Source organism: Erigeron canadensis, chromosome 3 (genome assembly GCF_010389155.1).
Source record: "Erigeron canadensis isolate Cc75 chromosome 3, C_canadensis_v1, whole genome shotgun sequence".
Taxonomy (NCBI): domain Eukaryota; kingdom Viridiplantae; phylum Streptophyta; class Magnoliopsida; order Asterales; family Asteraceae; genus Erigeron; species Erigeron canadensis.
In genome coordinates this window covers 34,171,082-34,197,303 of record NC_057763.1, presented here as the reverse complement: position 1 = coordinate 34,197,303, position 26,222 = coordinate 34,171,082, and the positions used below count along the sequence as shown (strand labels likewise).

The window sequence follows — 26,222 nt, the reverse complement described above, 5'->3', positions numbered from 1 at the left end:
AAAACTCTAAGTATAATTACTGCATGTGTTTATAGGAATATTAGAATTAGTTTATTCATAAAACAAATTTATTTATTAATAATGATATCGGAAACTCAAACAGAGGTGATATAAGTTCAAAATTTTGAGTAAGTAAATTAAACATTTAATACCGTCTTCTATCGGTTTTGAGTCTCAATATTATAAAGGTATATAATAGAGGTTAAGATGTAGACAACCTTACTCTTACCATGACGGTATAGAGAAGTTGTTTTTCGTATATATCTAAGATTGAAAAGAACCTCCAATTTTATAAGGCACGAGGATGAAACTCTTAACCTTTATTAAAACTTTAATTATTTTTACTTCTATATAAAACAAACTACGATATTATCCTTTAAGCAATTCAGACTTTGGAATGATCATATTACTAATTCTCCTTATTCACTATTTAAACATTAAATAACCATATTAGACCCATAATATATCAATTAATATTATACTCATCGTCATCGTGGCCACATCGTACACGCATACGCGTAGTTCATAACTTCATATCAACGATCACTCTATAAACTGGGTATGGAGGGGAAAACTAACTAGCGCATTTATAAATAGGAGGTGAACATAGGATTGTTCTACACTTATAAAATGAGGGAAGGGAATATTATGCTGTTAGATATTTAAGTTGGATAAAAAACCCTTCACATATCATTTTTTAAAACATTAAAAATATAAGAAGCTAAACATTTATTTAAAATATTAAAAAATTAATATGTGAGAAGTTTTCACCAAAGTTGAATGCATAACAACTATATACTATTTTTCCTTTATAAAATTTCTTACATCAGATAATTTTATTTCAATAAATGTGTAAAACTTTTATTTATGGATGACAAACTTTTATAATATTAACATGTAAGGGCAATGGAGTAATTTTTAGAGAAAAAAAATAAGAAAAGTACAAGCTTTGTAAGTTGTAACTGTCTCAGGTTACACGTGAGGAGATTTGATTTTGAGGGGTAGGGCGTGAAGGCCTGAAGGGTGTTGAAAAAAAATGTGTTTGGCAAGTACTTCAAAAAAAACTTTCGTAAAACTCCGATGGAGTCGATGGTTTCACTGAAAAGATGGTCTATCACTACATCTAATCCACATATGACATATGTATCTAACTTTTTCCTTTTATTTATATTTTTAACCTTTTACTTTCTTTTGTTTAACTACTATCGTTAGTTTATACATTGAAATTGAAGAATTATCACAAATTTCGCCCCTTATGTTATAGCATGTCAGATTTATTGACGTAAAGCTAACAACGGTGTGGTTTAAAATGTCAAGCCAGATGGGACGAATTTCGTCCCTTCTGACTTATGATGTAAGAAAAAATGATCTAGCTTAATTGAGTATATAAAAGAATATTAATAATAATACTTGTACCATTGGGCTAGTTTAATGGAAAACAAAACCATCATTATCAGTGAACTACTCAATGGATCGTTCAACTTAATAATAATATATAAAAAATGAAGTGTTCACAACCATCTGCTCAACTGGTCATCTAGATCGTGAGCATTTCCATCGCCACATATCACTTTTTGATTAGATAACATTCTTTTTACTATAATTAGTTATACACTTTTTTTTCCTATTAATATCTTAATATTTATAAGTTTTTATAGTAATATAATTACTTGAAATTTTATTTTTCTTATATGAATATTTCGACATAAATTTTATTAAAAACACATCTATTTCAAATTTTATTAATATAATAATATTAGTAAGTTGAGTTGGATTGGGTGTGAATGTGAATGAAAATTAAAGTTTGGTTGAATTGTATAGATGGAAGAGGAAGAAAAATTGAGTTGAGTTAATTCACTTATGTGGGTAGTTTTAAATGGAAAAAAAAAACTCATTTTGTAAAGTCTTAAACATATGACAAGTAGGTCTCCACGCCTCATAACCATCACTAACATCCAATTCAGCTATAATTCAAAGACGAATTCACAATTACCTAATTGGATGATACGAGTAACACCAAAGTCATTTAATTGGAGATTTGTATGATCAAAATTCTATCATATCAAATTTATTTTTATTAAGCAATCGGTCGTATTTATGTTTATAGTTTGTAAAAATATAAAACCAAAATAAAAACATATGAAAATAAAAACAAAAATAAGAAAACACAAAAAAAATATAAAACTAAAAAGGACTTTTAACAAAAGAATGACATCATGTGTTATTAAAAAGTTACTATTAATATGCTATTACATAATATCTCGTAATTATATAGTATAATATAATATATAATATAATATAGCATAATATAATATGACACCAAATATTACTAATTAAATCTAAATTTTAAATTTTACATGAATAATAATATTTTAATTTTTTTTTCATTTTTCAACTACAAATTAGACATCTTTATTTTGAATTTTTGATACTTTAAGTCCTTATTTCAAGCATTCATTATTTATTTGTTTATATATTATATATTTTTACACCTTTATAAAGAAAATGACCTCTTTTTATTTTAGGTAATTCTATCTTTGAATTACCAAAGTTATCTTTGACTAATTATGTTTTACCCTTAATGAATTATAATTTACATTATAAATCTTTATTTTAACAATTAATGTTTTAAACTCTTATGTTCAAATTTTTCACTGTCACAATTACATCAACTTACACAACCATCGCTACCACCACCAATAGTACCATCACCGACACCACTAGACTGTCTTTCTCATCACCACCGCCGCATTGCATGGGTACCATGCTCGTAATGTTATATTAATCAACCAGTAAAGTTGAATCATATGATTAATACTTGATTAGATAATATCTGAAAATAACCTCTTTATTATAATCTAAAACCTGTAAAAGACGATGTTACTTACTACTTTACTTACTATAATGGCAGATTTATATATAAAAAGATGATGTCATCTTTTCTTTCTATACTTTATTTTTATTTCCGTGAGATATATTGGCTTTAGAAAAAAGTAGAAAATATTTTTGTGGAGATGGACCACAACTTTTATTTAGCACTAATGTTGTCCACGGTCACACTATTCAATCGGGACCTTTAGAACAGTTTTATCATTTTCTCAAACTTTTTATTTTCATGGTTATAGGATTTCAGATTCAGATATCTAGCAACATTATTACAACTTTTTCTTTTATAACCTTGCAAGTTCCAAGGCTCCAAGCCATCATCTTTTCCTTTTGGGAGGTGATTTTTACACGGTGTGTTTTACTTGATACACTGAAATTTAATGTAATTGACTAATGTACCCTCACTTTAATATTTTAATTTTTTTTGTTGATATGGATTTGCCTTTCGGAAAAAAAAAACGATTTTCTTCACTTTTTTTCCGATTCTGACCGCACATCCTCATCTTAATATCATGCTTGTTTCTTCCTATTCTACAATCATAAAGATCAGAGGTGGTTCAACAGTACTATGGGACTAGACGATCGCTTTAGACCCCCAAATTTCCAAAGCCTCAAAATCTTGTATATTAGACTTAGTATTTGAATTTTTTTATTAAGTATCATTATATAATTTGCATTGCAGTAACGCCTTTTTGATTTTTGCATCAACATCTGCATATATTTTTTTTTATTACTTGTAGTTCAATAACAAATAAAGAGCTACTTTTTTTTTACTTTAGTTTATATGGTAATGAACTAGGCCCCAAAAATTAATTTGGATATATATCTATTGGATGCACAGTCTCTCTTTTTCTTCTTTTTTAATTTGTATATGATTTTTAACGAATTACAATATCGGTTTAGAGACAAATATCATCTCAAAAATCATTGAACAAAGATCTTGGAGGTTACAGAATAGATATCGAATCTGAAGGAAACGAAAGAGGAGATGGTGATTCACCTTGAACATCGCTGTATTAGATTAAATTTATTTATATGTAGATAGATTGGACGATTTGGTAGAAAATAAATTCTTCAATTTTTAATGATTTTTTTTTTAACTTCATCTTCATGATTGTATTTTATAGGATATGAAACTTAAGTAGATGATGTTGTGAAAGAGTGATGACGGTGAGGGAAAAAAGGCTGTCATAAATGCGTAAATGGTTTGACGCATGGGGAAGCATTTCAATTTTTTTTTATATAGGTAAGAAATATATTAAGGAAAATCAAGCTTAAGGGTATAATGGTCCAATCACAAAGGTTTCCGTATGCAAAACAATATAGAAGTAAAGTAACTCCCAATGCCGTCTTCCACGGGTTTTAGGTCTCAATACCGGGAGGTTGATATGTAGACAGCTTTACCCCTACCAAAGGTAGAGAGGCTGCTTCCAGTATCTACCATAGGTAGAAAAGGATCTCCAGCCTTACTGGGCATGAGGATCGAACCCATGACCTCTGTTTCCAGAGGCATGAGCTTCAACCACTGATCCAACCCAGTTGGTTTTGTATGCAAAACAATATCTTTAGTGTAAATATCAGCTAGCTTTCCTTTTACTTAATTTTTTTTTAAAGGTAAAATTCGCTGAAATCTTTGATTCGACAAAGGGGGGTCTAACATAAGTTATCTTAACCGAGTCCGTGCTAGAGAGCTATCTCAAATATAAATGTCTATTTCAAATACCCGACAGGAGAAAAACCCCTACTAATTCGTCCGAAGTCATGACGATTAATAGGGGTAAACTCTGCCTTTTCAGACTTGAACTTGCGTATACTTAAACCAAGCCCTTATAAAGGGACTTCCTCTGTTCTCCACAGGACTTGAACACAGTTTCTCTTTCTCTCGATAAGTCTATATTTACACATATTTTTTTTCATCAACCCTATTTTATATTTATATTTATATGCGATGCGATGTATATATATTTGATAGCAATGAATGAGGTCACAAATAATTTTTATCTTAATATATACTAAAAGACAATGAAGTTAACCTCAATATTTAATTGCATAATATTTATCTAATAACAAAATATATCAAAGAGATAGAAAGATTTCAACATTTGGATTAATACAAATTAATATGTATATCAATATTTTATTTATATTATTAAATTTATTAATTGTAATCAAACTAATTGTAATATTATTGTTATTAGTAATGGTAATCAAACTATAATTATGATAATCATTTTACTAATTTGAATCATACTATATTTAGAATACAAATTCTTTTTAAATAAGCGGAACCCTACATATAAAATCACTACACAAGAAGTCATTAAAAACCTCATGACAAGCTGCTATCTATTGTTCTTAACAATCATGGATAATGAAAATAATAAAACTTTTATTGCAACACATCAATGAGAACTCGGCTAATTGTGTTATCAAGGTTAAAATATTGTTCCACTGGAAGGGTTTGTAAAAACAAAACCCTACTACACCATCGAGCCTTGATATGATTTAACATTAAGTATTTACATTTAAATATCTCAATTATTATTTAAATATATTTTTACATGTAACGTATAAGTATTATTTTTGTTATATATACTAATTTTTATATTGATAATTAATGTTGTAAAACCTATGTATTTGACACCGATCTAAAATCTAGTAACAAACTAAAACATAGTCTAATTGCAATATACATCTATTATAAATGAACCTATTTAAATAGCATATCAAAAATAGTATAACATTTATACTCCCTTTTAAAGCAAATTAGCTTTTAAGGTAGTAAAAACCTGATGTGACTAAAATGCCCCTATACCCTACTAGCCGGTCGGACAAAACTACCCTTACCATACTTTACACCCCAATTCTCTCTATCAAAAAAGGAAAGGAAAAAAAAAACCTTTCTCAGCCGCTCCCCTTTCTCAGGCGATCGCTTGCCACCGAAATCAACTCTCCCTCGACTCGACTTTATTGTATAGATAATATTGATTTAGGGTTAACATGAAGTACTTTTGTATGCTTGCAAATTGCAATTAAGGATATATGCATCAATAATCGCCCCTCTTTTAAGGTTGGATGCAATTAAAGGTAGAAATTTTTTTCAAGTATTTCATATACTTTAATCAATCCTTTTCATGTATTCTTTCACATTCTATATTTATATATTCAAAGACTTGCTGGTAATAATGATTCATGACCCATTAGAATATTTTATTTTATTTTTATTTGTTTTTCTGGCAAAAAAAGATTTGAAGAAATTTGAGGAAGTTTTGATTAACTATCTTATATTTTATTTCGTAATATATTTTTAAAGTTTTGTTACGAAAATATCTTTTTAGTGTCGAGTATTTAGGTAAAAAAAAGGCCTAAGATTAAAATGTCTTTTTCATTACAGCGTTGAGCCACTATTGGAACTTAGACGAGTATCATTTAGCGGAAATTACATCATTGAAGTTTAATAAGTTGTCTCTTGGACCCGTGGCACCAAATATTGAAAGTACCATCTTAAGTCATGTTGCACTTCTTTCAAACTTTTGATTCTGACTCACAAATTTGAGAATTCAAACTCCTTATTTACTTGAATAATATGTAGGTATTCGTGTTTAGAGTCTTAAGAAAGATCAAATAACAATAGACATTGACTTCCGTTGGGGCGGTGAATCGAATTTTAGGAGTGAGGCTGCAGTTGTTGCTAATTATTCTATTAGGTACGCACGTTTTATTTACCCCCATGGTCGTCGTGTGTCTGTGTTTATGAATCCATGGGCTAATAAGTTATTGTGTTTTTCAAATTACAGTAGAAAGATCAACAAGTTTTGCAGTTGTTCGTGTTATTTTCCAATTTTGTGAGGAATTTATTTGCATCTTTGCTGTTGACGTTTCTTTACTTTCCGAGGTATAAACTTATAATTTTACTTAAATATGGAGTACCTTTTATAATGTTATTATGATATTTTGAATGATGGAAGGTTCATGTGGTTGTTTCTCTTAACTTTCCAAAACCAGTCGGAGTATGCATCAGGTACGTGATCCATAATTATTCAACATAACAAAGGATTCCATTTAAATGAACAAAAAAATATTTCTTGATACATTCTAATTAGCAATTGCACACATGGACAGATGAGTGAATATCCATCCCTATATAAATTGTTGGACTGCCTGGCCTATGAATATGCATGTATTATGTATTTTGATATAATTTGAAGAGGCGAACCTTATACTCTCAGCTTTCTAATTTGATGGATTGAAGATCCCCGTCAAGAGTGACTCTCACACAAAAGGTACTCAAATGATTCCTAAAAGTTATCAACTAAAGTTTTATTAAGGCTGCAGTTTGTTTCCCCAAGTTTCAAGTAGTTTGATACACATTAAAGTTACCCTCAAATGCAATTTCTGTTATCAGTATATTAACTTTATGTGGTGTTAAGGTAATCAACATTCATTGAGCCCAAGGTACTTTTGTAGGGTTGTCATTCTTTACAAATACATCGAGTAGCACATACATTGTGAATTCTAGGATGCAAGGTGTTGGCTCTTGCACTACAAAGTCGAGTTAGTTTAGATTTGAGAAAACCTCCTGACTGAAAATAAGAATGAGTTGTTAAATATGAATGAGAATGTGTAGACATACCTTTTGGACTAGGAGGTCTTTTTTGTATGAACATATATACCAATTGATGTATCTTTTGTGGCTACACAGCTGCCAATATTTTTTGTATCATGTCATCACCACCAAATTTTTTGTATGTGTTGAATGGTATCAGCTTATTGGGTTGGTTATTTGTTTAATTTTGTACAAGTTTTTAATATTATTGCTGGTCATTAGTACGTGAAGAATGAATATAAAATTTTATCATTCAGTAATATATAATACACAAAATCTTATTCGTTAGTTCAATATCTTTATTAAGTTTTGTAAACCTCATGACATTAATAGAATATATTGATACTGTGAATAAAAACTAATAGATGTACGATACAATATAGCAAGAGGAGATTGATAAACTAAAATAAACAAATAATGTGATGTAATTTGTCGTCACCGCTGGAACGCGCGGGTTTCTTTCTAGTACTATGTAACATATGTTATTGAATCCCACCTCACAAAAACTTATACAGATATACGCTTAGTAGTTGTACTTGTAGCTCAGATCATACACAAATAGAATTTCATTGTCACGCTATGTATGATTTGGTATTTTGGTTAGAGAGGTCAATTATCACCTATGTCAAAGTTGAAAATACTTTTATTTGTTTAGTTGAAGGTCAATTATTATCTATTACTGTATATGAAAAAAGTAATGATAATACTTAAAGTAATTGGAGGTCAATTATATATATCTGGGACCGGAAGTGAAAGGGCGTTTGTCAAGACCCCTGGCCGCACCATCGGCCGGCTGGGACCACGAGGTCCCTCTACTAATTATAGTGTGTGTTAGTGCGTATCTGATGCAACTTTATTTGGATTTTATTTCACACAAAAAGCTTCATTGTTTTGTCATTTTACTTGTCACTATGTAGTGATCAGTAGTAGGACACTAGGACTGTACTTCAAAATAATGTGGTATTCAGTCATATTACATAACAAAATATCTAATGTAAGCAATAGTGTGTATGAAAGAAGAAAGGTGATTAACTCACGGAGTTTATTCATCAAGAACAATTGCTCCATTATACAATTGTATTCTATAACTTGATAATGGGATGATTGTTATGGATAACTAATAGTATAAAATTTTCACTACCCAATATGTAAGGAACTTTCTCACAGTGTTTGCTATTATCATCTACAGATTTTTTTTCATTATTAAGTATCAATATTAGTGTCACTTATGTTGAATCTCACCATGAGTGAGGTATGAAACCATTTGTAACGGTCACGCCACCACATCAAGGTCCGCAACTCCCCAAACCACCCCAGTTTTTAAACATTACAAACAAGTTTTTATCTTATTTAGCCATAATTTTTAAAAGAACCTGTAAAATGATCCTGTATTTTCTAGCACACCAAACATACATGTATACATTGATCTATAAGTTTATTTATACAGCACGGCTCCATTCTTTTTTTAATTAATAGACTTAGTAATTAAGAACTTAATGCATTTAGTCAAATTTTATTTTTTTTTACTTAGTAAACAAAAATAACCGCTACTTACTTATTTTTTACTTAATATATTCAGATATTATATCTTCACTTTCTTAATACATTTGACATTTAATCATTATAAAAAAAACGGCCACCAATCAAAGCAGGATTACTAGTGAGTTGTGAAACACATACTAAATAGCTGATCAATATTATAAATCGTTGTTGTGTACTATAATGAAGCTAGTAGGGGACAACGGGCTGCTTGGCCTCTTCCAACTTCCAAACTATCCCAATTTTTATTATAAATTTCATCCTAAAGCCCAAATCAAAAAGAATTTATACGATCTCCCCCTTCCAATTAAACAATTAACCATGAAACTTTATCATCAACCGGAAGATAATAAACCAAAAAACATCATTTTCAAATCTTTGAACCCCCATGACTATAACCAGTCATTTTTCTATATTTCCATATTTTTCTTTCCTTAGATACTCGTTTTTTTGCTTAATTTATTTGATTCAAGTAGACAATTAATTCTGTCTTCGCCCTTGGATCATGGGCTTCACCCTTGGATTCATGTAGCTATTTATGACATATGTTGTACCGTATGTCGACCAAGATGTGAATCAGCATTCGTCGACCAAGCTTAGACACGTATACAAATGAAAATATTTTGAAGTCTTGTAGACTTGACATGTTTCGCCACAAAGAAAACTGCAACAGTTGTAATTGTTTAAAAACTCATGTATTACCAATAATTAAGGGTGTATTTAGTTCAAGAAAACTCCCCTGTTTTCCATTTTCATTTTTCAAGAAAACAGGAAAAACAAAAAACGCGCTCAAATTGTATTTTTCTAGAAAAGGTTTCCTAGAAAATGAAAATTCCCTTTTTTCTTTGCAGTAAAATTAGAAAAAATTTTTTTTTTCACTTTTTGTTTTCACTTTTCTATTTTCCAAACCTTTTATAAACCTAAAATTAGAAAACAAGTGAATTTGAACATGTTTTCTAGTTTTCTAAAATGAAATAATGAAAACTCCATCTTTTAATTTGAACGCGTTTTCAAAATTTTCAAGGGTTTTCTATAAATAAAAAACCTTTTCATTTTCTAGAAAACTAGAAATGGAAAATTTGAAAACATTTTCTCGAATTCAACGCGCTCTTAGCATCCGAAATACTACTTTCTGTCTTTCAATCGTTCTCGTCTACAACAAAACCTGATTTATGTTGCCTTTGAACAAATTTCAATCCTACACAACAATACCAACATTGTGTCATTCACTTCAAATATCAAAGATGATCCCACCTACGCAATAACGCTTAAGACTAATTCCTGGCTGAACCTTGCCTAATTCTAAAGTCATGTTCAAAAGCTTTGCTATGTAGCAGGAGCGCAAAAATTAGGCAAAAATCATCTAAAATAATAGAAATCTGATTCCAAAAGTACTAAATGCAACAGAAAGTGAAGGAGTGAAGGATATTATCACTGGGTCACTGATTATTATATGTCTAAAGTTGATATGGAAACACATATTTCATAACATTACCGAACTAGAAGTAGAATTAACAGAGACAGCAAACAGAACTGTCCCAACTTAAAGCAAACACAACACTCTAATTGCTTGATATGTGTAAACAGTAGACTTGCACATGTGTGGCTTCAGCAGCCTAGAATCCATGGATCTTGATAGTATCCTTCTTCACTATGCCTGCCTGCACAAAGAGAAGAGATTCATTGACAACTGGAATCAAAAGATTAGGCAACAAGCTAAGAGAATCAACAGATACACTAATTCATGTACTTTGTCTTGCATTGATATAGAAATGTCAACCAATTTAATCTAGACGGGCCGATTTTAGTTGTGTTGAGGTCAGATAGATATGTAGTTAACAAGATATAACAAATCAAATAGGTTAAACAGGTTAAACATATTAGATCATTCTATTCAGTTTTTTTGATGCTATCATTGTATTGATATTTTAATGTGATCATACTAACGAGTTAACGCATTAAATAAAACCTTCACAGAATGAACAAAACATCTGTGACAGTTCAAATCATCCCATTTTGACCGTTAGCTAACAAGACCAACCTACCTATCTTGCAAGTTGCAAAACCCCAAGTGGTGGTATCAGGTGGAGAGTGGCACCACAATCACCAAACGTCTAAATTTGGCCTCTCATCTACAAACTGAGCAACTATTTTGTGCAAGTGGTACAATATTGAATGCTAAAACCATGTATTGAAAAAACTACCTGGGTCAGAAAGCTAGAGACGTTCTTTCTCTGATCACCTTGAAGCTGGATGACCTTTAAGACAGAATGAAAAAAAAAAGTAAGAATTGCCGATGTAGAAGCAACACACATTGTAAAGTCGCAAGGAACATATGATAGAAACCTGGCCTAGTTCAGGGTCCTGGAAAAGAGTGCCATTGCAACAGAACTCCTTCTTGAGGTCCTTCAGAATCTTACTGTAACTAAACTCTTTTTTCAACCCCTGCACTGTAGTCAAACTTTTTCGACCATTTCGCTGCTGAACGCGGATATGAACGTATTCTTTTGAACCGGCACCAGAGTCCTCAACATTAGCTTCAGCAAACGGGTCTAATGCACCAAGAAGTAAGATAAGATTACATAACAACCATGACATTTAGCTCATAAGTATTAGGCTATTAGCATCTCATGGACAAAGTGAATGTGAAAAGATTCCTAACAATCTACACAAAATATACTGGTTTCAATCTCAGCAGTACAAAACACTTACCAAAAGCAGAAGGAATCTGTAGGTCGAGTTCAGACATGAAAATTAGCTGGTGAAGTGAAACAAACCGAAACTTCCCTTGATATGATTCTAGCTCAGATCTGATATAAATCAAAATACCCATTCAAAACACAAAATAGAAACAACATAGAGTGCACCTAAAAGAACTAAGCTTGTGCTATGGTATGAACTATGAACCTTAAACTTCCATTACAAAAATAGAGTGCACCTAAAGAATCTATACATACTTATAATGATAATGGGTTATGATATATCATACGAACACAGTAAGAATATTAGAACATACACTTGCTTAGAACTTAGAAAAAGTAAGTAAGTAAGTAACTGCTCAGTGCCGCCTTCTGCGGGTTTTGAGCCCCAATACCTCGACGGTGTATGGAGGAGGTTAAGATGTAGGCAGACCTTACCTCTACCTAAGTAGAGAGGCTGCTTCCAGTTTCTACCTAAATGGTAGAAAAGGCCCTCCAACCTTTGCATGGGATGAGGATCGAACCCATGACCTCTGTCTCCAGAGGCAAGGGTGTTTACCACTGATCCAACCATGCTGCTTTTTGCTTAGAACTTAGAAGTACATAGCAATAACAACTTCAGGATAAATGTCTAGGAGCCACTATCAGTCGCCAAGCAATAAACTTAGAAACTATAAACTCCAACCCACCTAAACATCTACTCGCCACCGATAAGCTCATAAAATCAACAATCTCAAATCCGCAAAGTAGAGAAAGTACATAAAAAGAGAGAACGCTCCATAAGATCTATTTGCATAACAATTGGTCTAAACAAGCTAGACCGATCATGAAATTTAAGTCAAGATCTTGTTACAATTCATATTCGAAAGCCAACAAAAAAAAAAGTACTAACTTTGTAGCAACTTACGGAATTTACTTCTTAGCTATAGATAGAGCAGAACAAATCAAAGACGGTCAAGACCAAAAGAAATCAACAATAAAGCAACAAACCGAATAACAGATAAAGCTAAGTGTCACCTAAAGATAGTTTATTTATTTAGATGCTCAAAAATGTATAGATATATGCACTAATCCCCAATATAGATAAAAAAAAAAAAAGTAATCAAATCATAAAACTTAAACAAAATCCTATCATTCTAGCAGTAAAAATAGATAAATTAAAATCATGGCTAACAAAAAGATTCAGTTTTTAACATATAAACACTATAAAGTTTAAATTTTTATATACTAGAAAGAATCAAATTTTAATATCCAAAAAAGAAAACTCATAAAATATCACAAAATAACAAGAAGATCAAAGATTTACATAATAACCGGTTATGTATAAGGAATCCCATATATAAAAGATCTTGAATTATCTCAAAGGATAATACTCATACCTGACCGATAATTAAGGTTTCAGGCGAAGATAGAAGAAACCCTAAAAGGAACGGGCAAATCCAAGCTAAGCAAGTGCTTCAAAGTCGGTTTGATCTCACAAGTGAAAGTGAAGAATGACGTGACGAGGTTGAAGTTATCTTTATAGATTGGGAGTAATTTCTTTTTATTTTTTATTTATTTTCTTTTTTCTTATTGATCATGGGTTATGTGATAAGTAATTTTTTTTAGTAACGACATTTTCAAAGATTATTTTAAGCAACAAGTTTTATAAATTTTTTTTGTGAAACAAATACATTCAGCATTATGTTCATGCTGAATTTAAAATTTATAATGTTTGGTTAACTCTATATATGCTATATAATTTACAAGATTACAGTATGTTTTTTTTTTTATAATAAATTAATAATAACCGTACGACATATATGAGCTCAAATTACATAATAAACATATTATAAAACTATGTTCTTAATTATATAATAAATATCAAGCATACATTTTATTTTACATTATACACATAATTTGTTAAACCTTTAATAATAACCACATTTACGATCAATCTAGCATACACATAATTTGTTAAACCTTTAACAATAATCACATTAAGGATCAATCTAGCATCTGTTGATGTCTCGATGTCTCGAATGCTAATAATAACAATAAAACTAAGAGAGGTATAACGTGATTCAAAACATAGATGGTAAACAATGAAAATAATAAAGTTACAAAATAATCAAAACTAGGTGATATAAATTAATGAAAGAGTAGTAATATAAATTAATGAAGATGCCGGTTTGGCTTACTTTTTCTTTGACCAAAATCCTATTTGAATTTTAACTAGTATTTGAATTTTAACTAGTATTTCTATTCAGAAATTGTTCGGGAACAAAATTTTCACGACAAAAGTTTAAAAACATTAAAATGAAAAACAAAATTCGTATGATAAAAGTTAAGAAAACAAAAATTGTGGTCAAAAGTAAAAAAAAAAATGAAACTATAAAATTTAGAAACCAAAAGTTATTTGGTAAAAATAAATAAAATTTTTTTTCGAAGCGAGACTAATTAAAAGAAAAACTTATGTGGAAAAAATTACAAAAGTTAAAAAAGTTTCTTGGCGAAAATTTAATAAGTAAAAATTACGTGTGAAAAAACTTAAAAATTTAAAAACAACTTAAAAATTTAAAAACCAAAAGTTATTTGGGAAAAAACAATTGAAGCAAAACTTTGATGAGAAAAGTTAAAAAATTTAAACTTAGAAAACAAATTCCGTTAAATACCTTTTTTATAACTACTGTTAATTAACAGCCATCGTTATTTAATTTGGGTGTGCAATAACTAATTTTACCTTATGCTAGGGGGAGTAATTTACGCACGGACCTTGAAATTTAGTAGTTATGTATAATTTTAGGGAGATTTGTGACTGCTACGACTGTCATAACTACTATATGATAATGATTAACTCTGAAATTTTATAAGATAAAACAAAGCTGCGACTACATACATGAGATACACATGTACATACGTGCTTATCATTATTATAGCTACTCACGAAACTCTTTCCAATCTCAAAGCCTTATATATATATATGGACGACTAGAGATCGATGTGAGTCTCTTTATTACTTTGACTCGATCTGACCGCCACTTCAGAACATTGCAGATGGAACTCGGCATTGCTGCACTTCTATGTTGCACTGGTCGCGAATAGCCTGCATCGCCTGTCCGATCTGTTGTTGGCCACCCTGTTGTTGCCATGGTTGTTGTTGGTGTTGGCCACCCTGTTGTTGCCATGGGCGTTGTTGGCCACCCTGTTGTTGCCATGGGCGTTGTTGTTGCTGTCGGCCACCTTGTTGCTGCTGGACGGCTTGCCTGTAAACCTCTTCGAATGCCTCGCACTGGCAGTCCCTCTGAACATTCTCGAGCTCATTGCAGCATTGCTGGAGTTGCTGCTGGAGTTGTTGCGACTGTCGGGAGATCCTCATGAGGGACCCACTTTCTTGCTGTGCTTGTTGAATGAACCTATTGTAAAGACAAAATTATAAATTAAAATTATATATATATATAAACATATTACGAGTATTATCCATGCACATGTGTTGTGAAAATTTGTTTACAGATTATACTATATTATACCTTTGGCACTGGTTGAAGCTTTGACCTTGGACGCGGCTGCATTGTTGTTGTGGGTTAGAGAAGCCGCCTGATGATCCTCTGATTTGGCATTCTTGTTCACGGACTTGGAGTCTGCATTGTTGAGGGAGGCGCTGAGCCTTCTGTTCCAATTGTTGTTCCAACTGTCTCTGAGAACCAAACTGTCCCTGTTGGTGTTGTTGTTGTCCTTGAACGATTTGTCGAGACTGCTCGAACACTTGCTTCACGGCTTCACACTGGCACTGCCTGTCAACGTTCTGGAGCTGCTGGCAGCACTGTTGCTGGAGCTGTTGTTGTCCTTGGATTTGGCCTGGTTGAAACTGACCACGGCTGATCAGTTCATCATAAGGGATCTGTCCTTGCTGGAGGTACAAGTGGCACTTGTCCAAACGTTGCGATTGGAGCCTTTGGCGACACATTGGGACTTGAGCAATTGGATTCTCATCCTCAATGGTGGTGGTGACGATGGTTGTGTGGGCTGTAGCGAAGGCTACAAGGGCGGTGAAAGCAAGTGCGAGAAGTGTAAGCTTTGCCATTGCTGAGGTTGATGGAGTACGTACGTGTTTGTTGTGTGAATTGGGGTGGTGATTAGCCGATGATGGCGTGGGTAATTTATAGTGAATATTTGGTAGGTGTACGTGGTGATATGTAATGGTTTTAGAGAAACACGTACGATTTTTCACATGCATATAACACGAATTGAACCAAGTGGAAGTTTATGATTTTGAAAGTATGTATGAGGTGTCCCTTCACTTGTTCGAATATTTCTGATGAACTGAGTTATGTGTGTCCACGTTGATTTTGGTTATATCAAGAAGCTTACAAGTTGCAAATAAAAGTAGCCACCTTACTAGTTGAAAATTACTACGACTAAATATAATCCTTAGTAATAAGAGTTTGAGTTTTTAAAAAAGTATGGAAAAATTTGTACGATGGGACAAAAACTCCATTTATTGGTGTAATTAGGAATAAGACCCATATATTTGTAAAACTAGGAAGTCCGGTGTCTATAAGACACTGAACTTGGCCACGTATATTGAAGTCCGGTGTTGTAGACACCGAACTTGCCCACGTGGAGTAAATCTGTTGGTGGTCCTTGAACTTCGATTTCAGATTTACAAATATATTAGGCAAGTTCGGTGTCTACAACACCGGACTTCAATGTAAGTGGTCACGTTCGGTGTCTTAGACACTGGACTTCCTTGTTTTGCTAAAGTTTTGAGTAAAGTTCCTAGTGGCATCATTGGGTTGAATTTTTAAAAAGTCTTCTATGGTAGTGATTTGGGTTTACAGGCCTACTGGTTCAACTGTACACGGAACGCTTTGGATTTTCTTTTTTTCGTTATAAAGGTTCGAACTTAATTGGGAGATAAATCCCGATAACTAGTCTCAGTACACCGTTAACTCGTTAAGCCATAAATATAACTATTAAAAAAAATCATTCTTAAATCTGAAGCTAGATCGAGCACATAAGTACGTTATCTACAAAAGGTAGGTATATATAATCTCTAAATATATTAAAAAAAGAAAATAATAACCTTAATTTTAAAATGGAAGTTTCGATTTTTTTTTATGAATTCTAATTTTTAATTAGAACCATTAGTTCAAAATGTTGATATTATATACCATTTATAACTATTTTAGATTTAATTTTGATATAATGAATTTAAATATGGTAATTAATTATGAAAAATAATTTCCTATATTTTATAATTATTTTTTAAATCATTTTTTTGATTTTTTAATCAAATTTTATCATATAACATAATAAATATCGTTATAGTTATAAGTATTTAATTTTACATCGTTAATATTTTATGATATTTAAATAAAAACATTTCTGATCTGTATATGATGTTTAGAATAATCAAAAAATAAAAAAAAGTTATAAAAATGATAACATCACCATTTTTCAATATTTTTATTTATTTAATATTGTTAAATCAATAAAATGATCCTTAAGTAATATGAAAATTAGGTCTTTGGATAATTGATTACCAAAATCTCCGTTTGCTTTTTTTTTATACCTACACCATGCAATTCTATATTTATATATATTTTAACTCATTTTATTATATGTCAACAAATATACCATTATTGTTTTTTAATACTTTTTTTACAGTATGTCAATAAAACATTATTATAAAACATCAGTATTTTATTAATTATATATGTTTATCCGTGTATTACACGATATATAATCTAGTTTTTTGAAAATTTTATCTATAATTACTAGTATATTGTTCTTTTGCCCCACCTTTTTTCTAAAAAATCTAACAATTTAAAGATTCAAAAAGCTTTTTTATATTATTACTCCTTACACAAATTTATCTATATTCACTTGTATATTGCATTTTCGCCCCATCTCTTTTTTAAGAATTTAAGAATTGAAATATCACATTATTTTGACATTAATTATCTATACTATCACTTGACGACATTTTCATCGCCACAACCATCAATCTCGCCCTCAGCTCACATATCTTGCTGTTGTCGGCATCACTATTAGTTTTTCTTAAACAATATAATTGTATTCATGAAATATAGTCGGTTGGAAAGGATTCAACCATTAGTTTTGATTATTCTATTGCATTGCACGAGTAACCTCTTGGTATATATTCACTTATAAAGCATAAGAAAAGTGTCTAGAATTTAAAAGTTTTAAGGGTTAATTTCACAAATCGTCCTTGTGGTTTTATCAAAAAATCACGTTTCATCCTTTAAACTTTAAAATTACACTGGTAGTCCTTTATACGCGGATAATAGTCATGTTTCGTCCTTTAATCTAACGGATGATGGTCATATTTCGTCCTTTAATCTAACGGATGATGTTCATGTTTTGTTCTTTATACGATCGGCTAAAGGACGAAACGTGACCATTATCCGCGTATAAAGGACTATTAGTGTCATTTCGAAGTTTAAAGGATGAAACATGATTTTTTGGTAAAACCACAAGGACGATTTTTGAAATTAACTCAAGTTTTAAAGTTAAAGAGAATTTTGATAAATATTCACACCAGCATTAATGAATTAATTTTTAAAGCGTGAGTGCAGAATTCAATAAAATTTGAGGAAATTAGAGTTTGGATTTCATTTCATATTGTATATGGTTGGTAGAAAATTCAGATAACATTCTTAGACTTGTTTGGTTAAAAAAAAGAATTGGAATCTTTCGAATCTTATTATATGAAGTAATTCATGAGTCCTTAATTAAACAACACGATATACAAAGAATCTAAAGGCATTTCTATTTCACTTGATGGTGTTTTTTTTTTAAACCGTAAACGCTATAGTAAATTTAAAAAAAAAAACACATATACAGTATTCGAAACAACAAAAAGTTCGTGTAGTGTTTTAGTTGATTCTGTTATTTCGTTTCTTTCGATTTCGATAAAGTAATTGTAAATGGGCCAATTTCATCTTGTCTTTTCTATGGATTTCAAGTGATTGTAAAAGAGCCAATTTCATCTGGTGTTTTATATGGATTTCAAGTAATTGTAAAAGAGCCCATTTTAATGTGGTCTTTCCTCTGGATTTCAAGTAATTGTAAACGCTACTTTATGTGGTTTGTATGCTAGACTTCTAATTAGTCTTCGTCATATGATAAGAAGACTTTGTTTACTCAAAACATTCAAATATTTTATCTACCACTGGTTACGAAATTGAGTTTAGTCCCTATATATATATATATATATATATATTTTAAAAGTGTTCTTACCGGAGTGTTACTATATATATATATAGGATGGTCATCCAATAAGAACAATATAAAAATAAGATCTAACATGTAACAACCAATCATAAACAACCACATCATCACCCACAAAAAAGGGTAAAATTAACAAATTGTTTTTGCTCATAAAACGGTTAATTATTCGGTTTTCACTTTTGAGTTTACATTACTTTTCATACTCGTATTAGATTCTTTATTCTAATTTACTTTTCACGTAAACTCATGACACAACCGTTCTTCATTATTTTGCTGTAACAATATACTAATATGCATCAATGTCATGTTACGAATCCATGTCATCATTGTCGTCTCCGAAAATGTAAAAAATTTCAAAGACCCGGCTCGTAAATATAAAATGGGCCCTCTAGACTAGCCAATTTAACGGCATATAAAATTTTAAATCATAAAACAAAATCTACATTAAGAGACTAAATTTAGAGTTTTGATAACATTAATTATATTATTTTTAAATCAAAACCTTAAAAATAAAAGGTTCAATTATCAATAAAAAGATCACGTTACTTTACTTTAAATAAGTATCTTTTTTTTGTAAAAACTTTCTTCCACAATTACGCGACGATCTATATATTTTAAGTCTAGTAGTTGTAGAATTTTATAAGATCAGAGGGCGAACTGTAGCTAATACAAACTTATATAATTTGATGAAAAGCTTTTAATACTTGAAGGACTAACATGAAAAATATGGTAGAAGTTATACTTCTATACAGTCATCTTCTTCCTGAGTATGCCTACGCGGCCGTCTTCTTCCTCAGTTTTACTTCCACACACCTGCTTAGTCGAAATCCATTGTGACTCACTTTCTGATGACCAAAATAACATTTCAACTCATCACTTTCTATTTCTTTTTTAATGATCGTCTCTTTCTGCTCACCGCTCACCGTCGTAGGTTCCGGCATCACCACTACCACTTGAAGGTAGTGGGCCCTCGGAAGAAGTAGACCCGACTCAGTGGCATCCTTTGCACACCCTCTAAGCCAGCCCTGTATGTCATGTTAAAATTGTATTATTTATATATTGGATGCACAGTTCCTTCATTAATTAATTAAGGGTGCACAATAATAATAATATTAAAATTTACAACATTTGGGATGCACTAAGACGCATAAGTGTAATTATTTGCATTATTATTTATTTCTTTTGGATATGATGCACAATCATATTAAAATCACAATTTTTGTTTTTTTCAATCCATCTTGAATGCATATTCATCAAAATGATGCATCCAACAAAAAACGTGATTTTTTCGATTTTGACGGATCAATGTGTTGTTAAACACTTAAATAATGATAATTAGTTATGCACTATGTCATTTTTATAGACCTTTAATGCATCAAAATGTAGTTTTTAAATGTTCTCATTTGTTCTCATTTTAATTTCATTCTTATTTGATACTCACCATATATATATATATATATATACATATATAGGGGTTAGTTATTATAAAACAAGTATTAAAGTAAAATAAATAAGACAAGATCTTGACCCTTACATCATGATAAAATTGATGCACGGAGATTCACATATATATTGATACATGATGATTTGATGATGCACAATAATTGTTAGTGAAGGAAAATTTATTGTTTTATTTGTTTTACTTTAATACTTGTTTTATTTTATCTAGAACTTATATATATATTAATATTTTTGGAGCTTTTAATGATTAAAACTTAAGCTTTCGTTTTATTGAATTCGTAAGATGAAAACATACATGAGATACATATATAGTTACACATGTATATATATGCTTATCATTATTGTTGTTCTTTCTCACAAAACTCTTCCCATCTCAAAGCCATATATATGTGGACTAGAGATGTGAGTCCCTTTATTAATTTGCCTCACGCACTTCAAAACATTGCAGATGGAACTCGGCATTGCTGCACTTCTATGTTGCACTGGTTGCGAATGGTCTCCATCGCCTGCCCGATCATCTGTTGGCTACCTTGTTGCCATTGTGGACGTTGTTGGTGTTGCTGTTGGCCACCCTGTTGCCATGGTTGTTGCTGTCGGCCACCTTGTTGCTGCTGGACGGCTTGCCTGTAAACCTCTTCGAATGCCTCGCACTGGCATTCCCTCTGCATGTTCTCGAGCTCATTGCAACATTGTTGGAGTTGTTGCTGGAGTTGTTGTGACTGTCGGGATACCATCATCCTGGGGGAGCTTCTTTGTGCTTCTTGGATGAACCTGTTAATTATGTTAAAGTATATATTATATTTATTCTAGTCTTAATTATTAATTAGAGACAAATTATAATTGTATAATAGTGGATATATGTATCTTACAAAAATCATATACTATACTATTCATGCAATATATATGTTGTGAAAATTTGTTTAAAAAGTACGGAGTAGTAATTTGACACGACTAATTAGATACGAGTATATTATACCTTTGGCACTGGTTGAAGCTTTGACCTTGGACACGGCTACACTGTTGTTGTGGGTTAGAGAAGCCGCCTGATGATCCTCTGATTTGGCATTCTTGTTCACGGACTTGAAGTCTGCATTGTTGAGGGAGCCTCTGGGCCTTCTGTTCCATTTGTTGTTGCTGGAAACCAAACTGTCCCTGTTGTTGTCCTTGCATTCTTTGCGCATCCTCTAAAACCTGCTGTACGGCCTCACACTGGCACTGGCTTTCAACATTTTGGAGCTGTTGGCAGCATTGTTGCTCGAGTTGGTGTTGTCCTTTGCGTAGGCCTATTTGAACCTCACTAACGTAAGGACTCTGTCCTTGCTGGAGGTACATCTGACACTTATCCAATCGTTGCATTTGGAGCTTTTGGCGACACCTCGGAGATTGAGAAAATGGATTCTCATCCTCAACGATGGTGGTGACGATGGTTGTGTGGGCTGTAGCAAAGGCTACAAGGGCGGTGAAAGCAAGTGCGAGAAGTGTAAGCTTTGCCATTGTACGTTAGGAGATGGTTTGATGTGTTTGTGGTGGGGTGGTGGAGATGGTGTGTATTTATAGTGGATTTTGGGTACATAGATCGACGTGGTGACATGCAATGGTTTTAGAAAACCATGTACGATTTTTAACATGCATATAAGACGAATTGAACCAAGTGGAAGTATAGATTTTGAAAGTATGTGTGAGGTGTCTCTTCGATCACTTGTTTGAACATTTTTGAATTCTGATGAACTTGCATTATCATGCTGGCCTCCACATTGCTTGAGGCCGGTTATCAAGAAGCTTACAAGTTGCACTTAATTTATCAAAAGCAACTCATCAGTGAAAATAAATACAGTAGAGAATCGATCTATACTAATAAAGATTTTAATCTTAAAAATTATTATGCAGTTTAGTCATGCGTACAATCATCCCATTTATAATCTTAAAGAAATAATCTTAGATTGAGTAAAAATCATAAAGCACATGAATTAAAAAAAAAAAAAACTTACAAAAGGTGACTTAGCTTATTTTTATGTTTCCATAAAAACTACAACCAAACGAACATACACAAGATATTGTAGCCATATTAATACATCAGCTTATTAGCTAGGGATCTCGCATTGAATCCACTCCGACGAATCAACTGGATCCTTCATGCGTAAAATGAGTACGACATTCATCACATGACTATGACTAGCTAGCTAGCTAGTTTTGCTAATTCCTTATATAATTATGCGTGCTCAGCTCGGAGATATATGCAAAACAAAACTTCTTTTCTGATCGAAACACTTATAGTATTCAAATTAAACAACAAAAAGTTCGTGCAGTGAGATATTTTAGTTGATTGTTTTATTTTGTTTCAATTTTGATCAGGTAATAGTAAAAGAGCCAATTTCATTTGGTCTTTTATATGGATTTTAAGTAATTGTAAAGAGTCAATTTCATCTGATCTTTTCTTTGGTCCCAAGTAATTGTGGAAGAGCCCATTTGCTGTGGTGTTTTTCTTTGGCTTTCAAATAATTGTAAAAGAATCCATTCCATTTGGTTATAAGCAAATTAGAAGTTTTAAGCTTTTAGCTTTTTAAAAAAAAACTCCTATTTACATAAAAAACCTTGTTTGAATATGAAAGCATTAAGCTTTTCGGTTGGAGCTAAAAGCTTGAAAATGTAACGCTATCTCAACAAGCGTTTCGGATGGGCTGTAAGCTTTTAGCATCAAATACCCTGAGCTTCTTTGACATCAAAATCTTGATGAATTTTTGCATTAAGATGTTTATCTCTTTTATAAAGAAGATGACGACCCAGTAAATGGATTTTTTTTTTAAGTTGTTACTGATGATGAGAAAAACCATGTTTTACTTTTTTGTTTGTATTCTATGAATGTGCATTTTGTAATTGTTTATAAGGAAAAGGTTAGGTAAAGCATGCAGTATCTATCTTAGGTAAAGTAGGGGGAGATTATGTAAAATTCAGAGGGAGTTTATGTAAAATTCAGGGGATTATGTGTGTTTATTAAATTCAATGGTTTAATATGTAACCTTTTTTAATGTGACAGTACCTAAGCTTAAATAAAGTCTGCAGTACGGATCATTTTCCCTTGTTTATAATCACAAAAGATGTGGTGTGTCTTTGTACACATTAAAAGAATTTCTTATATTATGTTTTAGACTATTTGTCAACTACTGTATTTAATTACTCGTATTAATTAAAGTGATACTGCTTTTTTTTATGTCCATTTTAGTTATTTTATTTTTTTTAATAAAAAGTTTCAACTAATTTGCCGAACATTTATATATATTTAAAAAACTTCAACTATCAGTTAGCAGCCAACAGCTCTCAGCTAATTTTATCAAACAACAGCTCTCAGCTAGTTTTGTCAAACACTCTTAGTCTTTCTCATATGAGAAGACTTTCCTTAGTCAATACACACATTTAATTATTCATTCTAAGATATAATTTTTTACTTATTATGGTTAACAAAATAAACGTCCGTTAACATAATATTATATTTCTTATAATTACGGTTACCTTATAATTTAGTCTCTATAGCTCTTGCCCTCTAGCATATGGCAATCTACGTACACTACAACTTTTGGTGCACTTTTGATTTGGAATCTATGCTGATCTTCTAAATTTCTTCTACATGTACTCCTCCTCCTAATTACTTTTTGCTAGTTTCTTTGATAAAGATTATATGTTGTCGGCTGTTCAAGAAAAAAAACACTAGCTATCTATGAGAATTTTGTGATACTTTTGGGGCTTAAAGATTAAAACTTAAGCTTACGTTTTAGAGTTATCGACATAGATCGTCCTTGTGGTTTACTCAAAAAATCATGTTTCATCCCTGTGGTTCAATAACCTCATTGACAGTCCTTTATAAGAGGATAAGGTTCGTGTTTCTTCCTTTAAGATGACGACCGTCATCTCACCTCCGTCAAAACCCTCATATGCCTCCTATGTGAGGGGTATTTCAGTCTTTTCCACCTATAAAGGACTATTGGTGATTTGTTTTTACAACTTTTTTTTTCCCGTTTATTCCTTAACATTTTCTATCTTTATCATCACCATCAATCAACTCCAACTACCACCAATTTTTTTTTCAAAATATGTATAAAAAACCAGATCTAAAAAAAAAATCATAACTAATTTTTCTAATTAATAACACACATATATATGTATCTATCTCCACCATCATACATACACACACATAATATATATATATATAGGGGGACAATCAAATAAGAACAAATTTAAAATAAGAACGGTGAGAACACCTTAAAATCATCATTTTGATGCATTAAAAGTCCATAAAACTGACATAGTGCATAACTAATTATCATTATTTAAGTGTTTAACAACATATTGATTCATCAAAATCGAAAAAATCACGTTTTTTGTTGGATGCATCATTCTGATGAATATGCATTCAAGATGGATGCACAAAACAAAAAACATGATTATTTCGATTTTGACGGATGAATGTGTTGTTAAACACTTAAATAATGATAATTAGTTATGAACTATGTTAGTTTTTTGGACTTTTAATGCATCAAAATGATGTTTTTAAGGTGTTCTCACCGTTCTTATTTTAAGAGTGTTCTCATCGGAGTGATACCCTATATATAGGGGGATAATCAAATAAGAACAGTTTAAAAATAAGAACGGTGTGAACATTTAAAAAACATCATTTTGATGCATTAAAAGTCCATAAAACTAACATAGTGCATAACTAATTATCATTATTTAAGTGTATAACAATACATTGGCCTGTCAAAATAAAAAAAATCATGTTTTTTGTTTTGTGCATCCTTCTTGGATGCATATTCTTCATAAGGATGCATCCACCAAAAAACATGATTTTTTCGATTTTGACGGATCAATGTGTTGTTAAACACTTAAATAATGATAATTAGTTATGCACTATGTTAGTTTTATGGACTTTTAATGCATCAAAATGATTTTTTTTAAGTGTCCTCACCGTTCTTATTTTAAGACTGTTCTCACCGGAGTGTTAAATGAAAAGATTGGTAACGCAGCTTTAACTCACGTGGTCAAAAGTTGCTGCTCCGCCGTCTCCTTCTCCTCCACCGCCACTGTTGACTGCCAGAGATAGGTTTTGGGTATCGAACTCTGATAAGATTGTGGTGAGTAGACAGTGATGCTCGGTATAGATTTGTGAATTGTATAAATCAGATGGTGGGTTTCGGTGTAAGTAAAAGCTTTTTTTACATCGGGAAAAAAACGCCAATAGAGAGCATGTGAATCGTGGTAGTTGACTTATTGTGATCGGAGTGAGTTGAATCGGCGCATATCTTTGAAAAACAATGTGGTCGTGGTGGTATGTTAGATCTGTTTCTTTTTTCCGTTTTCCTATATTGTTGAAGTAGATAATGTATATATAGATATGTTTTGATGGACAACGAGTTTGATGGGATTAAAGTTATTAATTGCTTTTTTGATGATGTAGAGAGAGGCGGTGACGCTGCGGTGGTCTATAGATGACATAACAACGACGGAAACAATAACCCGGTGGTGGTCTATTTAGTTTTCATTTTAGTCAGGCTTTGTGGGTTTTTCGTTTACAAATTGTAATATAGATGATGAAGACGTGGGTTTTTCATTTACAAATTGTAATATAGCTCTTGTTTAAGGTTTTTTTGGTATTGAAGTGATAATGATTTTTAATTTTTGTGTGTTTGGAAAATGTATAGAGATGCAGAGAGATGGAGATAGAGGTCTACAGAAAAGACTCACATTTGGTCTTTTATATTTTTAAAAGTACTAAAATACCCTCACGTGGGAAGCACGTGATAGTT

The 26,222-nt window shown here is 31.6% G+C and overlaps 2 protein-coding genes and 1 long non-coding RNA gene across 6 annotated transcripts; 1 reads left to right on the top strand and 2 right to left on the bottom strand.

Moving 5' to 3' along the window:
* Window positions 1-5,751: 5,751 nt before the first annotated feature.
* On the top strand, window positions 5,752-7,677 carry LOC122593892. Of its 4 annotated transcripts, none has more exons than XR_006322896.1 (7): window positions 5,752-5,973; window positions 6,281-6,382; window positions 6,479-6,593; window positions 6,684-6,781; window positions 6,892-6,907; window positions 7,009-7,169; window positions 7,354-7,677. It is a non-coding gene; the product is annotated as an uncharacterized LOC122593892 (long non-coding RNA). The 4 variants fall into 4 exon arrangements; XR_006322895.1 differs by having other exon boundaries at window positions 6,855-6,907; XR_006322893.1 differs by having other exon boundaries at window positions 6,684-6,907.
* Window positions 7,678-10,442: 2,765 nt separating this feature from the next.
* On the bottom strand, window positions 10,443-13,237 carry LOC122592367 (protein translation factor SUI1 homolog 1-like). The gene is made up of 5 exons (XM_043764575.1): window positions 13,110-13,237; window positions 11,744-11,841; window positions 11,378-11,583; window positions 11,236-11,289; window positions 10,443-10,692 (listed from the first exon to the last, which is right to left on the bottom strand). The coding sequence occupies exons 2-5, from the start codon at window positions 11,778-11,780 to the stop codon at window positions 10,648-10,650; spliced, it is 342 nt and encodes a 113-aa protein (XP_043620510.1). The 5' UTR covers window positions 11,781-11,841; window positions 13,110-13,237; the 3' UTR covers window positions 10,443-10,647.
* Window positions 13,238-14,752: 1,515 nt separating this feature from the next.
* LOC122591981 lies at window positions 14,753-21,921 on the bottom strand. The gene is made up of 5 exons (XM_043764199.1): window positions 21,404-21,921; window positions 20,883-21,198; window positions 19,883-19,991; window positions 15,240-15,795; window positions 14,753-15,125 (listed from the first exon to the last, which is right to left on the bottom strand). The coding sequence occupies exons 1-5, from the start codon at window positions 21,919-21,921 to the stop codon at window positions 14,753-14,755; spliced, it is 1,872 nt and encodes a 623-aa protein (XP_043620134.1).
* Between the last annotated feature and the right edge of the window lie 4,301 nt (window positions 21,922-26,222).